General features: G+C 33.0%; 1 protein-coding gene across 1 annotated transcript; it reads left to right on the top strand.

Annotated features, from left to right (window-relative positions):
- The first annotated feature begins 3,809 nt into the window (after positions 1 to 3,809).
- LOC121266923 (60S ribosomal protein L4-like) lies at positions 3,810 to 6,618 on the top strand. The gene is made up of 2 exons (XM_041170774.1): positions 3,810 to 5,141; positions 6,279 to 6,618. The coding sequence occupies exons 1-2, from the start codon at positions 4,035 to 4,037 to the stop codon at positions 6,390 to 6,392; spliced, it is 1,221 nt and encodes a 406-aa protein (XP_041026708.1). The 5' UTR covers positions 3,810 to 4,034; the 3' UTR covers positions 6,393 to 6,618.
- The last annotated feature ends 5,957 nt before the right edge of the window (positions 6,619 to 12,575 follow it).

The raw sequence follows: 12,575 nt of genomic DNA, 5'->3' as shown, positions 1-12,575 counted from the left end.
TTAAAAAATCTATAAAGATAGCAACCACCTCTCAATCATCATCAATAGGCTTTCCTATTCTCCTGTATTCATCAAAATATCTGACATATTAGATGTCTTTATCACCTAATCCGAAACCCTAAATTAATTTAAGGATTTAAGAAGCTTTGACCCACATATCTTTCATGCATTTGGTAATCTTTGAGAAAAATAAAGGTGTCTTGTTTACTGTCTCTTTTTAGATTGCCAGCCTTAAAGCAGCCTTAGCAATGAAGGAGGGAGGAATGAAGAGTCCTCAACCTACTGTATCTAACAGTCCAGATAGCAGTCTAGAAAGACCAAAAATGAAATCATGTGGATCTTCTCCTTCCCATCCTAGTTGGAGAAATGTTGGAGATCTATCTTGAGGTCATATGCAATTAATGGAGGATGTTGGTAACTTGAAGGTATGAACTGAGCATCACAACTAGTAGGGCCATGTTTTCATGTTACCTATGTAAATTGTTTGAGCGCTAAGTTCATTTCATGTATACCACCTGCATCAAAGTCTGAGTTGAATACATTGCATATTGGGCATGCCCATCACTTAAATTGTTAGATTCTTGTCTCTATAACAAAACATACATTTGTTTTCCATCTAAAATGTTATAATTAATGTAGAAAAAGGGAATGAGCAACTAGAATGCTAGAAAAATCGGCTTAGATCCCTTAGTTGCTACATCCTTCATATAAGTTTCACTATTCCTTTGGTCAGTTATTTGGTTTTGGAGGACTCCACTTGGAGTTTATTTGAACTTAAATGAGGTGTCCTAGTGGTTTTAGAAAGATATTATTGAAATATTTTGCAGCATTCTAAGAAGAAGGGAAATTTATTTATACAAATACTGTGCATGCAACCCCTTGAAAAAAGTGGGACTCACTAAAAAAAAAAAAAGGTGTGGTTTTGCTGAAGAGTTCAACTTTTTTTCAAATGACTCGTACACTTATATGTAGCATTTACTTGAGAATGAATAGTTTTTTTTTTTTTTTTTTTTTTGAGTCAATCACCAAACATAAATTGGATAAAATCCATTGAAAGGAATCAATTCAGAACATAGTCATTACCAAACGATTCAAATAAAGATTTAGGTCTCGTTTGTTTTCATAATTCCTCTCAACTCATCTCATTATTACAATTTTTTCAAATTCACACGCAAAATAAAATAAACAATTTAACTTTTTCAAATAAAAAAAAAATTAAAAAATTAAAAAATATATTTTAATAATATTTTATTCAACTTTTAACTTTAATCTCAACTCAACTCATCTCATCAGTAAAAACAAACAAGGCTTAAGCTACAGCATATGTTGAAATCATTAAGTGATGTAAGTACACCAGTGATGCAAGTATACCAATTCATACAATTTGAAACCCTAAAGGATTGGAACCCTAAATTAACTTAATGTTCCAATCCAAAACCTTAAAGGATTGGAATCCTAAATTAGTTTAAGGTTCCAATCCGAAACACATGCACAAAATCACAACAATCCACCAATCACATGAACAATCAAATCTCGATTCTCCACAGCACACAATTCATAAATCTCATTCCCCATCTTTATTTAATCCCAACCTTCTTCTAATCTCCAGAACTCAAAAAAAAATATATATATATATAGAAAATACTAAAAGGTTCGGATTTAGGATTTACCTTCGACAACGATAATGTGACGGACACAGAGAGTGATGACGATGACGATGGACAGAGAGAGCGACATAGATGAGTGGATGCCGGACACCGTGAAGAGACTCAGAAAACGACGAAGAGAGAACTGAGAGAGTGATTCGAGAAGAGTGGGGGGGAGGGGAGTCGCGGGAAAGGGAGTATAAAAACGGTGCCGTTTGATCTAGATTGTTTTAAAAAAGCCACCATAGATAAAACGACGTTATTTTGTCGACAATGGTTTTTTTGATATATATATATATATATACATAGTGGGTGGGGGAAACTCGGAGCAGGGCTGGGCCCCCTCCATCCCTTGCCTCCGCTGAGGGCCGCAAATGTGTCCAGGGCCCCACTACCCATCCCTACGTATGGAAAGTTTGAGATTTCCTTTAGATATTGAAATGTTTTTAGATAAAAGTTAAAAGTTAAATAAAATATTGTTAGAATATTATTATTATTTTAAAATTTAAAAAAGTTGAATTGTTTATTATATTTTGTTTGAAAATTTGAAAAAGTTGTAATGATTAAATAAGATGAAATGAAACACTTTCACTATCCAAACGAGGCCTTAGCGGATGTTTGGAAACAATTTTTATTTTATTTCATCTCATTTGATTCAATCTCTTAATAAAGTTTCAAATAGACAAGGATGCGAGTATTTTTATAAAAATATGGGTCCTATTAAAAATAAAAAAGATTTTTTGCACTTTTTTTATGGTGGGATTTCATTTTTTTACAACGGGCCTACGCGGAACTTGTCTATTAGGACTTGTACGAATAATTTCTTTTCTATAAAAGTAAATTCAATTGACATAACTTTCATATAATACGTTAGATCAATTTTATAATAAAAATAACTTTATAATTTAACGTATCACATTAAACGACATCAATTTATAAATTTATTTTTGTGAGTTTTTTTGTAACTACAACATTTCTAATAAAGGAATGCTTAGTCTACAAAATAATCTCACAAAAGTTTTTGGATATGTCTTGATGGAAGGAATTCGATAGGAATGTTTTGGAATTCTTGTTTAAATTTCAACTCTAAACCTTAGAGAGATAGGTCTCACAATATTCATTGAATATTTTAGTATTGATTAAAAAATTTCAATCGAGCAATTATAAATATTATAAGACCTATTTTATGAATTTATTTTTCTTTCACTCTATGAGATCTAAATAACTTATTTATATATGCAAGTCTTGTGTAGCCCTTTGTAAGAAAATAGATACCACAAAAAAAGAAAGAAAGTGATTTTAGATGTATAAAAAAATAAAATGAGAATGATGGAAAATAATAATAAATAAAATGTAAAATTCCATCCTCCATACATGGAAAATGTGATTTTTTCAGTATATATTCATTTATCATGATGTGATATGATATAATCTTCATTTTTCCGTTAATGATAAAATTAAAAAAATAAAAGATTTTTCTATTATTACAAAAGCTCATAAACTCGCAACATTTTATTATTTAACCTCAACTATTTTTTTCTAAAATGTATATAACATGTTAATTAGAAGGCTATGGCCCGATTATCAATTATATTTATCTGATGATTCAAAAATGATACTTCTCCTAGAAAAATTATATTACTACGTTCTCATCCTATTTAGGTCAATGAATATTCTTCTTAATATTATCTATAAGAAGAAAATAATAATAATAAAAAAACAAAACAAAAGTGAAAAATATCATATTTTACTAAAAGGTTGAAAGTAAATGGGAATATCATTTTAAAAAAATATTTTTTTAAATTTTTTTAACACATTCAACACACCGTTAATGTAAAAGATTTTCATATCAATAATACTAAAAAATAAATGATATTTTGATTCTTTTAAAATTATAATGAATCCCACTAAAATCTAAACAGTGCATTAACACACGAGTAAGGTTTAGTTTGATTACGTAGTTCAGATAAGATAAGATGATATATTTTATTAAAAATTAAATAAAATAATATTATAATATTATTTTTATTTTAAATTTAAAAAATTTGAATTATTTATTATATTTTTTTATGAAAATATGAAAAATTAAAAATTTATAATAATTATATAAGATGAAATATGATAAAATAATTTGATTTTGTATAATAAAATCAGCTGCAGCAAAACTCGTAGAGGCTTGTCCAAAACCCAAAAAGAAGTGACCCGGTCTGGGATCGACCAAAACCAAACACAAGCAGGTACACACCCAGCCACATCCCCAAACACGAGTTCTAACTTCTTAAACGTTACTGAAACCCTAGTTTCATTTTCTAACCCAAAGAAGTATAAACCCTAGCGTCCCTTTCTTGCCTGCTACACCCGCACTTCACTTTCACGCACTCCGCACCAATGGCCGCTGCCGCCGCACGCCCTCTCGTCACCGTCCAATCACTCAAGGGAGACATGGACACAGAATCAGCCACCACCGTTCACCTACCCGACGTCATGAAGGCTCCTGTCCGACCTGACGTCGTCACATTCGTCCACTCCAACATCTCCAGGAACAAGCGACAGCCATACGCCGTCTCCAAGCTTGCTGGACACCAGACCTCCGCCGAGTCTTGGGGAACTGGCCGCGCCGTATCCCGTATCCCTCGTGTCCCTGGAGGCGGTACCCACCGCGCTGGCCAGGGTGCCTTCGGAAACATGTGCCGTGGTGGCCGCATGTTTGCCCCCACCAAGATATGGCGCCGCTGGCACCGGAAGGTCAACGTGAACCTCAAGCGCTACGCTGTCGTTTCGGCCATCGCAGCCTCCGCCATCCCCTCCCTCGTCCTCGCCCGTGGTCACCGCATCGAATCCGTCCCCGAAATGCCCCTTGTGATCAGCGACTCCGCAGAGAGTGTTGAGAAAACCTCCGCGGCTCTCGAGGTCTTGAAGCAGGTCGGAGCCTATCCCGATGCTGAAAAGGCCAAGGATAGCCACGCGATTCGCCCCGGTAAGGGTAAAATGCGTAACCGCCGTTACATCAATCGCAAGGGCCCACTTATTGTGTACGGAAGCGAGGGTGCGAAGCTCGTGAAATCATTCCGGAACATTCCCGGAATCGATATCGTGAACGTCGAGAGGCTGAACCTGCTGAAGCTCGCTCCCGGTGGTCACCTCGGCAGGTTCGTGATCTGGACCAAGTCGGCCTTCGAGAAGCTTGACTCGATCTACGGGTCGTTCGAGAAGCCGTCGGAGAAGAAGAAGGGATACGTGCTACCGAGGTCAAAGATGGTGAATGCTGATCTGTCAAGGATTATCAACTCAGATGAGGTGCAGTCCGTGGTGAAGCCGATCAAGAAGGAGGTGAAGAGGGCGCCAATGAAGAAAAATCCACTCAAGAATCTTAACACCTTGCTGAAGCTCAATCCTTACGCTAAGACCGCCAGGAGGATGGCGCTTTTGGCTGAGGCCGAGCGGGTCAAGGCCAAGAAGGAGAAGCTTGACAAGAAAAGAAAGCCAGTCACTAAGGTATATCACCTTACTGCTTTTGTTGTTATCCGATTATCTTTGTATTGAGTAATGTGGAATGAACTAGGAATTTTGACTATTATTGTTGGATAGAAATTTTGAGCTAGAATTGAGGAGCGTGGAGTCGTTGTTAACACATTTTTATATAGACGCAGAGTTGACTATCTCACAATTAGAAATGAGTGAATCTTTTCCCTAGTATTTTTTTTTTTTTAAATTACGTAGTAAAAGAACGAGTAACAAAGGTAACCATTTATGTATTCCATGTCAAAGATTTACATCTCCCTTATAGTTTCTCCAAACGTATGGAATAGAATTGAATGGAAGTTTCAAAGTAAGTGTCTACTACTACTAAGCCCCAAGTGTTACTAGTATTTTATTTAAGTTTCCTTTCAAGGGTTGGTGGCTGCACTTGTAGCTGGGTTGGCAAGAGTAACGTTTATATATTTAATTATTCATTTTATAAGTGGCGAGAAGTAATGCTTCTTTGGAAATTCTGATTTTTCTTTTGGCAGAAAGCTTGATTTGCACAAACTAGTTCCATTTTAAAAATGAGATTATCGTCTCCTCTAGCTCGGTTACTTTCTTTCTTTCTTGATGGAATGGGGGCCTTTGAATAAGTGCCTATAGTGTCTCCTTTTCCATTCTTGTTAGTGGACTGTGAAGTTTTTGCTGACTTAGTTATTGTAGAGTGATTTTGTGAACTTGAGCTCTTCCATTTTCAAAAGTGCTTCAAGTTTGAGATTGCTTTAGACATTTTGACATTGCTATCCAGATGTTTACCAATGTGTTCTCTTGTCTCAGTTGATGTTGGTAGGCATCCCTAATTTCTGCTATGTTTTGCAGGATCAGCTTTGGACTTAATTTAAATTAAATATGATATATTTTTGTGTTATATCTTATGCTATCTTTATTTGCATGTGAGCACACCCTGAAATTTGTAATTTTCCTTTGTATTGAACTCAACCCTGTGGTACAAGCTCTTGTGCTTGTTTACCATGCCTTCTTATATGCTTTGGTTTATTTGGTGATGTCAATCCTACCTTTCTTCCATCACCGTTCTTGCTGGTGGATGGTAACTGTACAACTTGTTAACAGACATTTTCGTGTTTGCCTGTTTCTTTTGGTTTTTATCAGGAGGAGGCCACTGCAATCCAGGCTGCAGGGAAAGCATGGTACCAGACAATGATCTCTGATAGTGATTACACCGAGTTTGAGAACTTTACTAAGTGGCTGGGAGTCTCCCAGTGATATAATTTTCTGGCTTCGAAAATTACATAGACCCTCTTTTTGGTGTTTATCTAGTTTTGTTTTACCAGTTTTGAGACATGGATGAGATTAGGTGGGAGGAGGGAAGAAATGCAGACAATAAGAGGTTACTTATTTGTTTTTTCCCACATTCTTGTCTTGGCATCTTCGTAGTTGTTTTTGGGACGGAATTTAAATATTTTTCGGCATGTAATTGGTGGTTCTACACTCTCTGTTTCAATCATGCACTTGGATTGGTATTGTTGCCTTTACTTTATTTTCTTGATCCATGGTTTTGTTTTTTCTTGGCCAACTGATTTGTTTTTTCACTGTTTTTCATGGTGTTGTTCATCCACGTCAATAATGGTGCCTTAACATTATCGTCTCTGTTTGGGATTATCCCTACGAAGTGGTTGTATGGAATCCCACGTTGTTTGGTAAGGATGATTTTTTAATGGAATTCTAATTGTATTATTGTCGAGTCTTTTTTAATAGGTTGTCTTGAGCTTCCATTGAGGCGGCGTACTAATTCACTTAATATAGATAAAATTAGAGTAGTGCTATATATTTACAATTTTATTTACATGACTTATTTTATTAGTTTTATGTTAAATTTTAAATTTCATAATTTTTAACATGAAAAACTCTATACAATCTGTGTGTAGTCGAAATGCAATCGTGACAGCTTGGGTCCCACTCTCTTCTTTTCTTCTTTTACTTTCTTTCTCCCTCTTTCTCTCCCTTTCTTTTTTCTCAGCAGATGGCCTGTTCTCTACGGGATTGGAGACCCCACTATTCTAAACAAATTTCAATTACCATTTTTCCTTCTTCTTTTTCAAGCTTTGGTCTTAAGTTGTTAACCCACAACTATACACAATGAATCAACATCCTACAAATAAAAATAAGAATAATGAGAAGAATGAATAAGAATGTAGAATGGCTAGCTCGAGCACCCTCACTTCATGGAGATCCCCTTTTCACTCCCGACTGTCTATCTCAGAGGGAAAAACACAGACCGGTGATTGCTAGGAAAATTGTGCGTTGATTGCTTCCTGTAAAATTAAAAAAAGGCTAAAGTTCATTGTGCTGATTGCTTTTCTTTCTAGCTTCTACCTAGTCAAAATTTTGCCTCACCGTTTGGCTGTTGGGAAAAATACAAGAGAACGAAATCTATGTAAGATAAAAAGTAGATAGAGTGGTCGTTGGCTTATAAGAGCATTAATATTAGTTTTATCAAATTCATCTTCAAAATTTGATGAAAAGTACATATTTTCTATAAATTCAAAACCTCTTTATCCATAACCTTACATTGGATTAACTACTAGATTCATCAAAATAATAATATAATATTATTTTTTAATAATAATACTTTTAATTTTTTTTTTCATATTTTACAATTATTATTTTTTTTGATAAGTTATACTAACCATATGTACATTAATAATTTAATTTGATATTTAAATTATTGATACTAACTAGAGGGTGATTCATATTGTTAAAGCTAGAAAATACATCAACACACACCATGCAGTAGTATTTTAGTAAAAAAAGGCACTCAAAAGAAAAGATAAAAGAATTACATTGCACGAATTATAGGAAATGTAAGAAATATATTTTGTGATAAAATAATAGGAATAGATAATGAATAGTGGGTCTTCAAATATAGAGATGAAAGTGAAGATATTGTAGCTCAAAGCTTGAGCTTTGACAGTATTCCGAATCCAATGCCAGCATTTTAACCCCCAAATCATCAAATTTTGATGAAACCTCCCTTTTGATGAGACCGATGCTAGTGCTCCCATGGCATAACAACTCAGACTTAGAGAGAAAAAGCTACATATATATATATATATATATATAGAGAGAGAGAGAGAGAGAGAGAGAGAGTTGCTTGAGATAAAATCTGTATATGGATAACGGGCTAGTGTATGAAGAAGGAAAAAAAAAGAACTTATCCAACAAATAGATCTATTAAAAAATCTTAGACAAAAAACATAGAACCACCTTAAAATAATTAATCCTGTCCCCCCCCCCAAAAAAAAAAAAAAAAAAAAAGGAAAAAGAGAGAGAGAGATGAGAAATAAGAAACCGAAGAAGAAAGAAAAGTTTTTGGAGAAGAAGAAAGAAAAAGAGAGAGGTTTGGTTTGCTTTTGTCATTTTTACTTTTTTTATTCTTCACGTTTACATGCTGCTTGCATATACCGACTATACCTAGCAAAATTGTTTCAACATATTAATAATAGAAATGTTGAGAAATAAGTTTTTTGTAAATTTTTTTCAAGTACATTTAACATTTTTCATAAAATTATTTTCTCTAGTTTTCATTCAATCGAAATTTAATTTATAATTCGAAGCTTCTCTTTCTTAATATAAAGTAACTCTTGCCGAGCTTCCTTTGCAATTCTAGGCACTTTTCTTTTACAAAAAAGCTATTTGCACTCGGGAGGGGTACCTCCCACGTATACATCTAATCACATGTAAAAATAAAACGGTGCATTTCGTTCATATTTAACAACCTCTCATCTTCTTCTCATCTTTTTCTTTGCATATTCTTCGCATTTTCTTCTCACGGAACGCAGCACTTCGGTTTCAGGAGCAAGCTTCCCCACAGAAGACCACAAAGACAGATTCCCATAAAAAAAATGAAGGTGAATGAGCTTTGATTCCTTGTATCCGCAACTTTTTTCTGATCCTTTTACCCAAATAGTGTTGTAAAAACGAAAGAACAAGGTAACCACAAAAGCTTTTGGTTCAAAATAGGAGAAAAAGCATTTATGTCATGATTGGAGGAGGAGGATGAGGATCTACTGTGCTGTAAGTCTTGATAGCATTTAGAGCAGAGGTTTATTAGTCAGTGGCCCCCAGAAGTCAAAGCCTGGCATCTGTGCTCTTCGACCATTTCTCTTTTTCGTGCTTCACTCTTTTGAGATCTATTTGTATATGAAAACAAAAAAGACAAGACTTTAACAATCAGATCAGATCCTTGAAAATAAAAATTAAAAACGAATCTGAAAAATTAAAAACCTTAGAACTCTAAGTGAAGAAAAATTGAAAATTTATACAATTGAGGAAGCTGTTTGGAAGCTGAGAAACATATAGAGAAGGAAGGAAGCAACGATGAAAAGAAAGGAAGAGAGAGGCCTGTGGTCGTCATCGTGGGTAGGAGAAAAAGCGTACAAGCTAGGTTTACAGAGAGAAAAAGCACAAGCACAAGGTTATTGACGTGCTTGTGGAGAAGACGAAGAAATGGAAGTCTGGGGAAATGAATTCGTTTTTTCTTTTTCTTTTTTTTAATAATTTAAATAATATCGGCTAATGAGGCATTAATCACGTTAGCCGATTCCGCAATAGGTTCCCAACGCCGGGTACTTGTAGAAGAATTGTTTCTTTTATTCTCAAATGATATCTTCCTCTCCTTACTTGTCAAAAAAAAAAAAAAAAATCTTCTTCTCTTCTTTCAACAATTAACTTAAGAAATCTTTAGGATTTGTAAAGGTTTTGGTCTTGGTGATATGTTCTCTCCAAATCTAAAGTTTGAATATTCTTGGATGCAAATAATTTCTAGGGACCATTGGATTAAGGGAACTTTTCTTTAAATTATTTGAAGTGCATTTACGAAAAACTTCTTGTCGAGGGAGCATGTTTAACCCTAGGATTAATTGGAATTTTGTTGACAAACACCCAGTATTAATAATAATAATAAAAAAATCGCTTAAGGAATTTGTAAGCGAAGGAGGTGAACAACCCTTGGCCTTTTCTTTTTTTTTTCATCTCTTTTTTAGTACGAGTAATGCTAGATACAGTTTTAGGATATGTAAATTCCATAAACTCCTTTTGAAAAAAAATGGGGCCCATCATTAAAAAAAATAATTTTTTTATATGAATTTCAAATTTACGTACTTTCTTCGAAAGAACTGTATGAAACTTACACTTTCTAAGACTGTAAATATCATTTTTTTCTTTTAGTATTTCTTGTCTCATGGTCTCTCTAAGTTTACAAACACATCCTCTGATATATTGCTCAAAATTTGTCAGCTCTAAAGTATCACAAGAATATTGGCCTTTTTTTATTTTTTATTTAACTTCTCAGATTCAATTAATTCATATATGGATGCCATTTGGTTGATATTTGGGTACATCCCAACAATATTCCAATTGAAAGACAGCCATTTGAAATTTATGATACACAATATTTGCCTTTTCAATTTGAAAGAAATAGATATAAAAAAATAATTAGAATACTTAAAATATTCAATAATTGGGTCTTTGCCACTACCAGTAGAAATCCAGTTATAACTTGTCTTGCTTGTTGACATCAATCATGTAAATTGGAATAAGAACTCAGTACAAATTGTTGGGACTCGTTTGGAGATTTGGATTATTTCAAAATTCAATGAATAGTAATAAAATAGTATATGAATAGTAGAAAAATTATTTGAATTAAAATGTTTTATCAGGTTTGAGAAATAAGAGAAAAAAAAATTGAATAAAAATATGATAAAGTTAAAAAATTATTTGAATATAATTTTTTAATATTATTTTTGTTTTGAAATTTGAAAAATTTTGTATTGATTTTTGTATTTTGTTTTGAAGTTTATAAAAATTATAATGATTAGGTAATGATTAGATAAAAAAATTAAAGATTTAAAATTAAAAAATATTTTTTGTTTGAGTGAGAAGGAAATTGTGATAACTTTTTTAAAAAATTCATTTCATCTTGTTGCCCAAAAACATGGATGGCTTTAGTATTTTTTGGACTGTTGACTACCAATATATTAAAAAACTTCCAAACTTTCAGAACTATTAGGCTTCTTTCTGGTAGAATATAACCAAGTTGAGTAATAGACCTCGTTATAGGAAGAACTGCTAAATCCTTTCATTGTTTATTGACTATTTTGTTAATTCGGTAAGTTATTAGAAGTAATCTGCCTCGTTTGTTTTTGTAGATAAAATGAGATGAGTTAAAATAAATGATAAAAATTGAATAATATATTGTTAGAATATATTTTTTTAATATTAGTTTTGTTTTGATATTTGAAAAAGTTGAATTATTTATTTTATTTCGTATGGAAATTTGAAAAAGTTATAATGATTAGATGATATGAGATGTGAATGATTATAAAAACAAATAAGGCTGCCTCTTTTAAACACAAAGATTTGTAAAATACACTTCACTAATGATTCTATTTATGATTGCTGAATACTCAATTAATTACAATGACAACTTCCTTCTATTACATAGGAAGAGGTAATTAGCATTAGAAACACAAGATAAACATTATTGAAAACTAATATACACTCTTTCCTTATCTTAACGACTAGACAGACATTTGAGACTCAATTGTTCTATTCGCCTGCTTATATCTCTTACGTTTATGAGAATTGTTAGCAGGGCAGAACTAGGATTTGGTGTTGGGAGGCGAATGACAAAGTGTGTGATATGTGTGTGTATAAGTAATATATGTTTTTTGCACGTGACTATATAAAAAACAATAATCATACGTCATAAAATTGTATGCCAAAAATACATGTCTATAAATCATCTTATAAGATAATTTTTCTTATAATTTCCGTAGTTTGCTAGAGACCATTACAAAAAGAAAATAAAATGAAATATCAACTTAGGATTTCTCCTACAACTTAGGATTTTCGTAGTTTTCTAAAAGTTTAGGTTGATATGAACCAGCTTTAAGATAGGCACGTTGAATCTCATCTCGTATGTTAGTAAGAAATTTCCATATTTGTGGACGTAATCCTGGATCACGTTCAAAAGAGGTAGCATCCATCTCTTCAGGTTGAATTCTTGAAGTTTTAGAGGTACGCTCATTAGTGATAGAAGGATCACGTTCCATCGTTACCGAACTCTTTAAACGTATATTACTCTCTGAATTGTCCATGTCTTTTTTTTTTTTTAAAAAAAGAATCAATTGTTCTTGACTTGCTCATATTTTTCTATACTTTAACAAAAATTTATAATAAACCTGAGAAGTACTTAATAAGTAATGATGTAAAGTTGTTAGTTTTTTCTTTTTAATAGTTTGTATTTATTACTAAGTGAACAAAAAAACATGTGAATAACAAATAAATTTCACAAAAGTAAGTGAACAAAAAAAAAAAGAAAAATGTGATTGTGAGAGTCTCACAAATAAATAATAATCAATGGGTCATCACAAATAAAAAAAATGT

Source organism: Juglans microcarpa x Juglans regia, chromosome 5S (assembly GCF_004785595.1).
Source record: "Juglans microcarpa x Juglans regia isolate MS1-56 chromosome 5S, Jm3101_v1.0, whole genome shotgun sequence".
NCBI classification, from domain to species: domain Eukaryota; kingdom Viridiplantae; phylum Streptophyta; class Magnoliopsida; order Fagales; family Juglandaceae; genus Juglans; species Juglans microcarpa x Juglans regia.
This window is presented reverse-complemented; position numbering and strand designations above follow the sequence as displayed.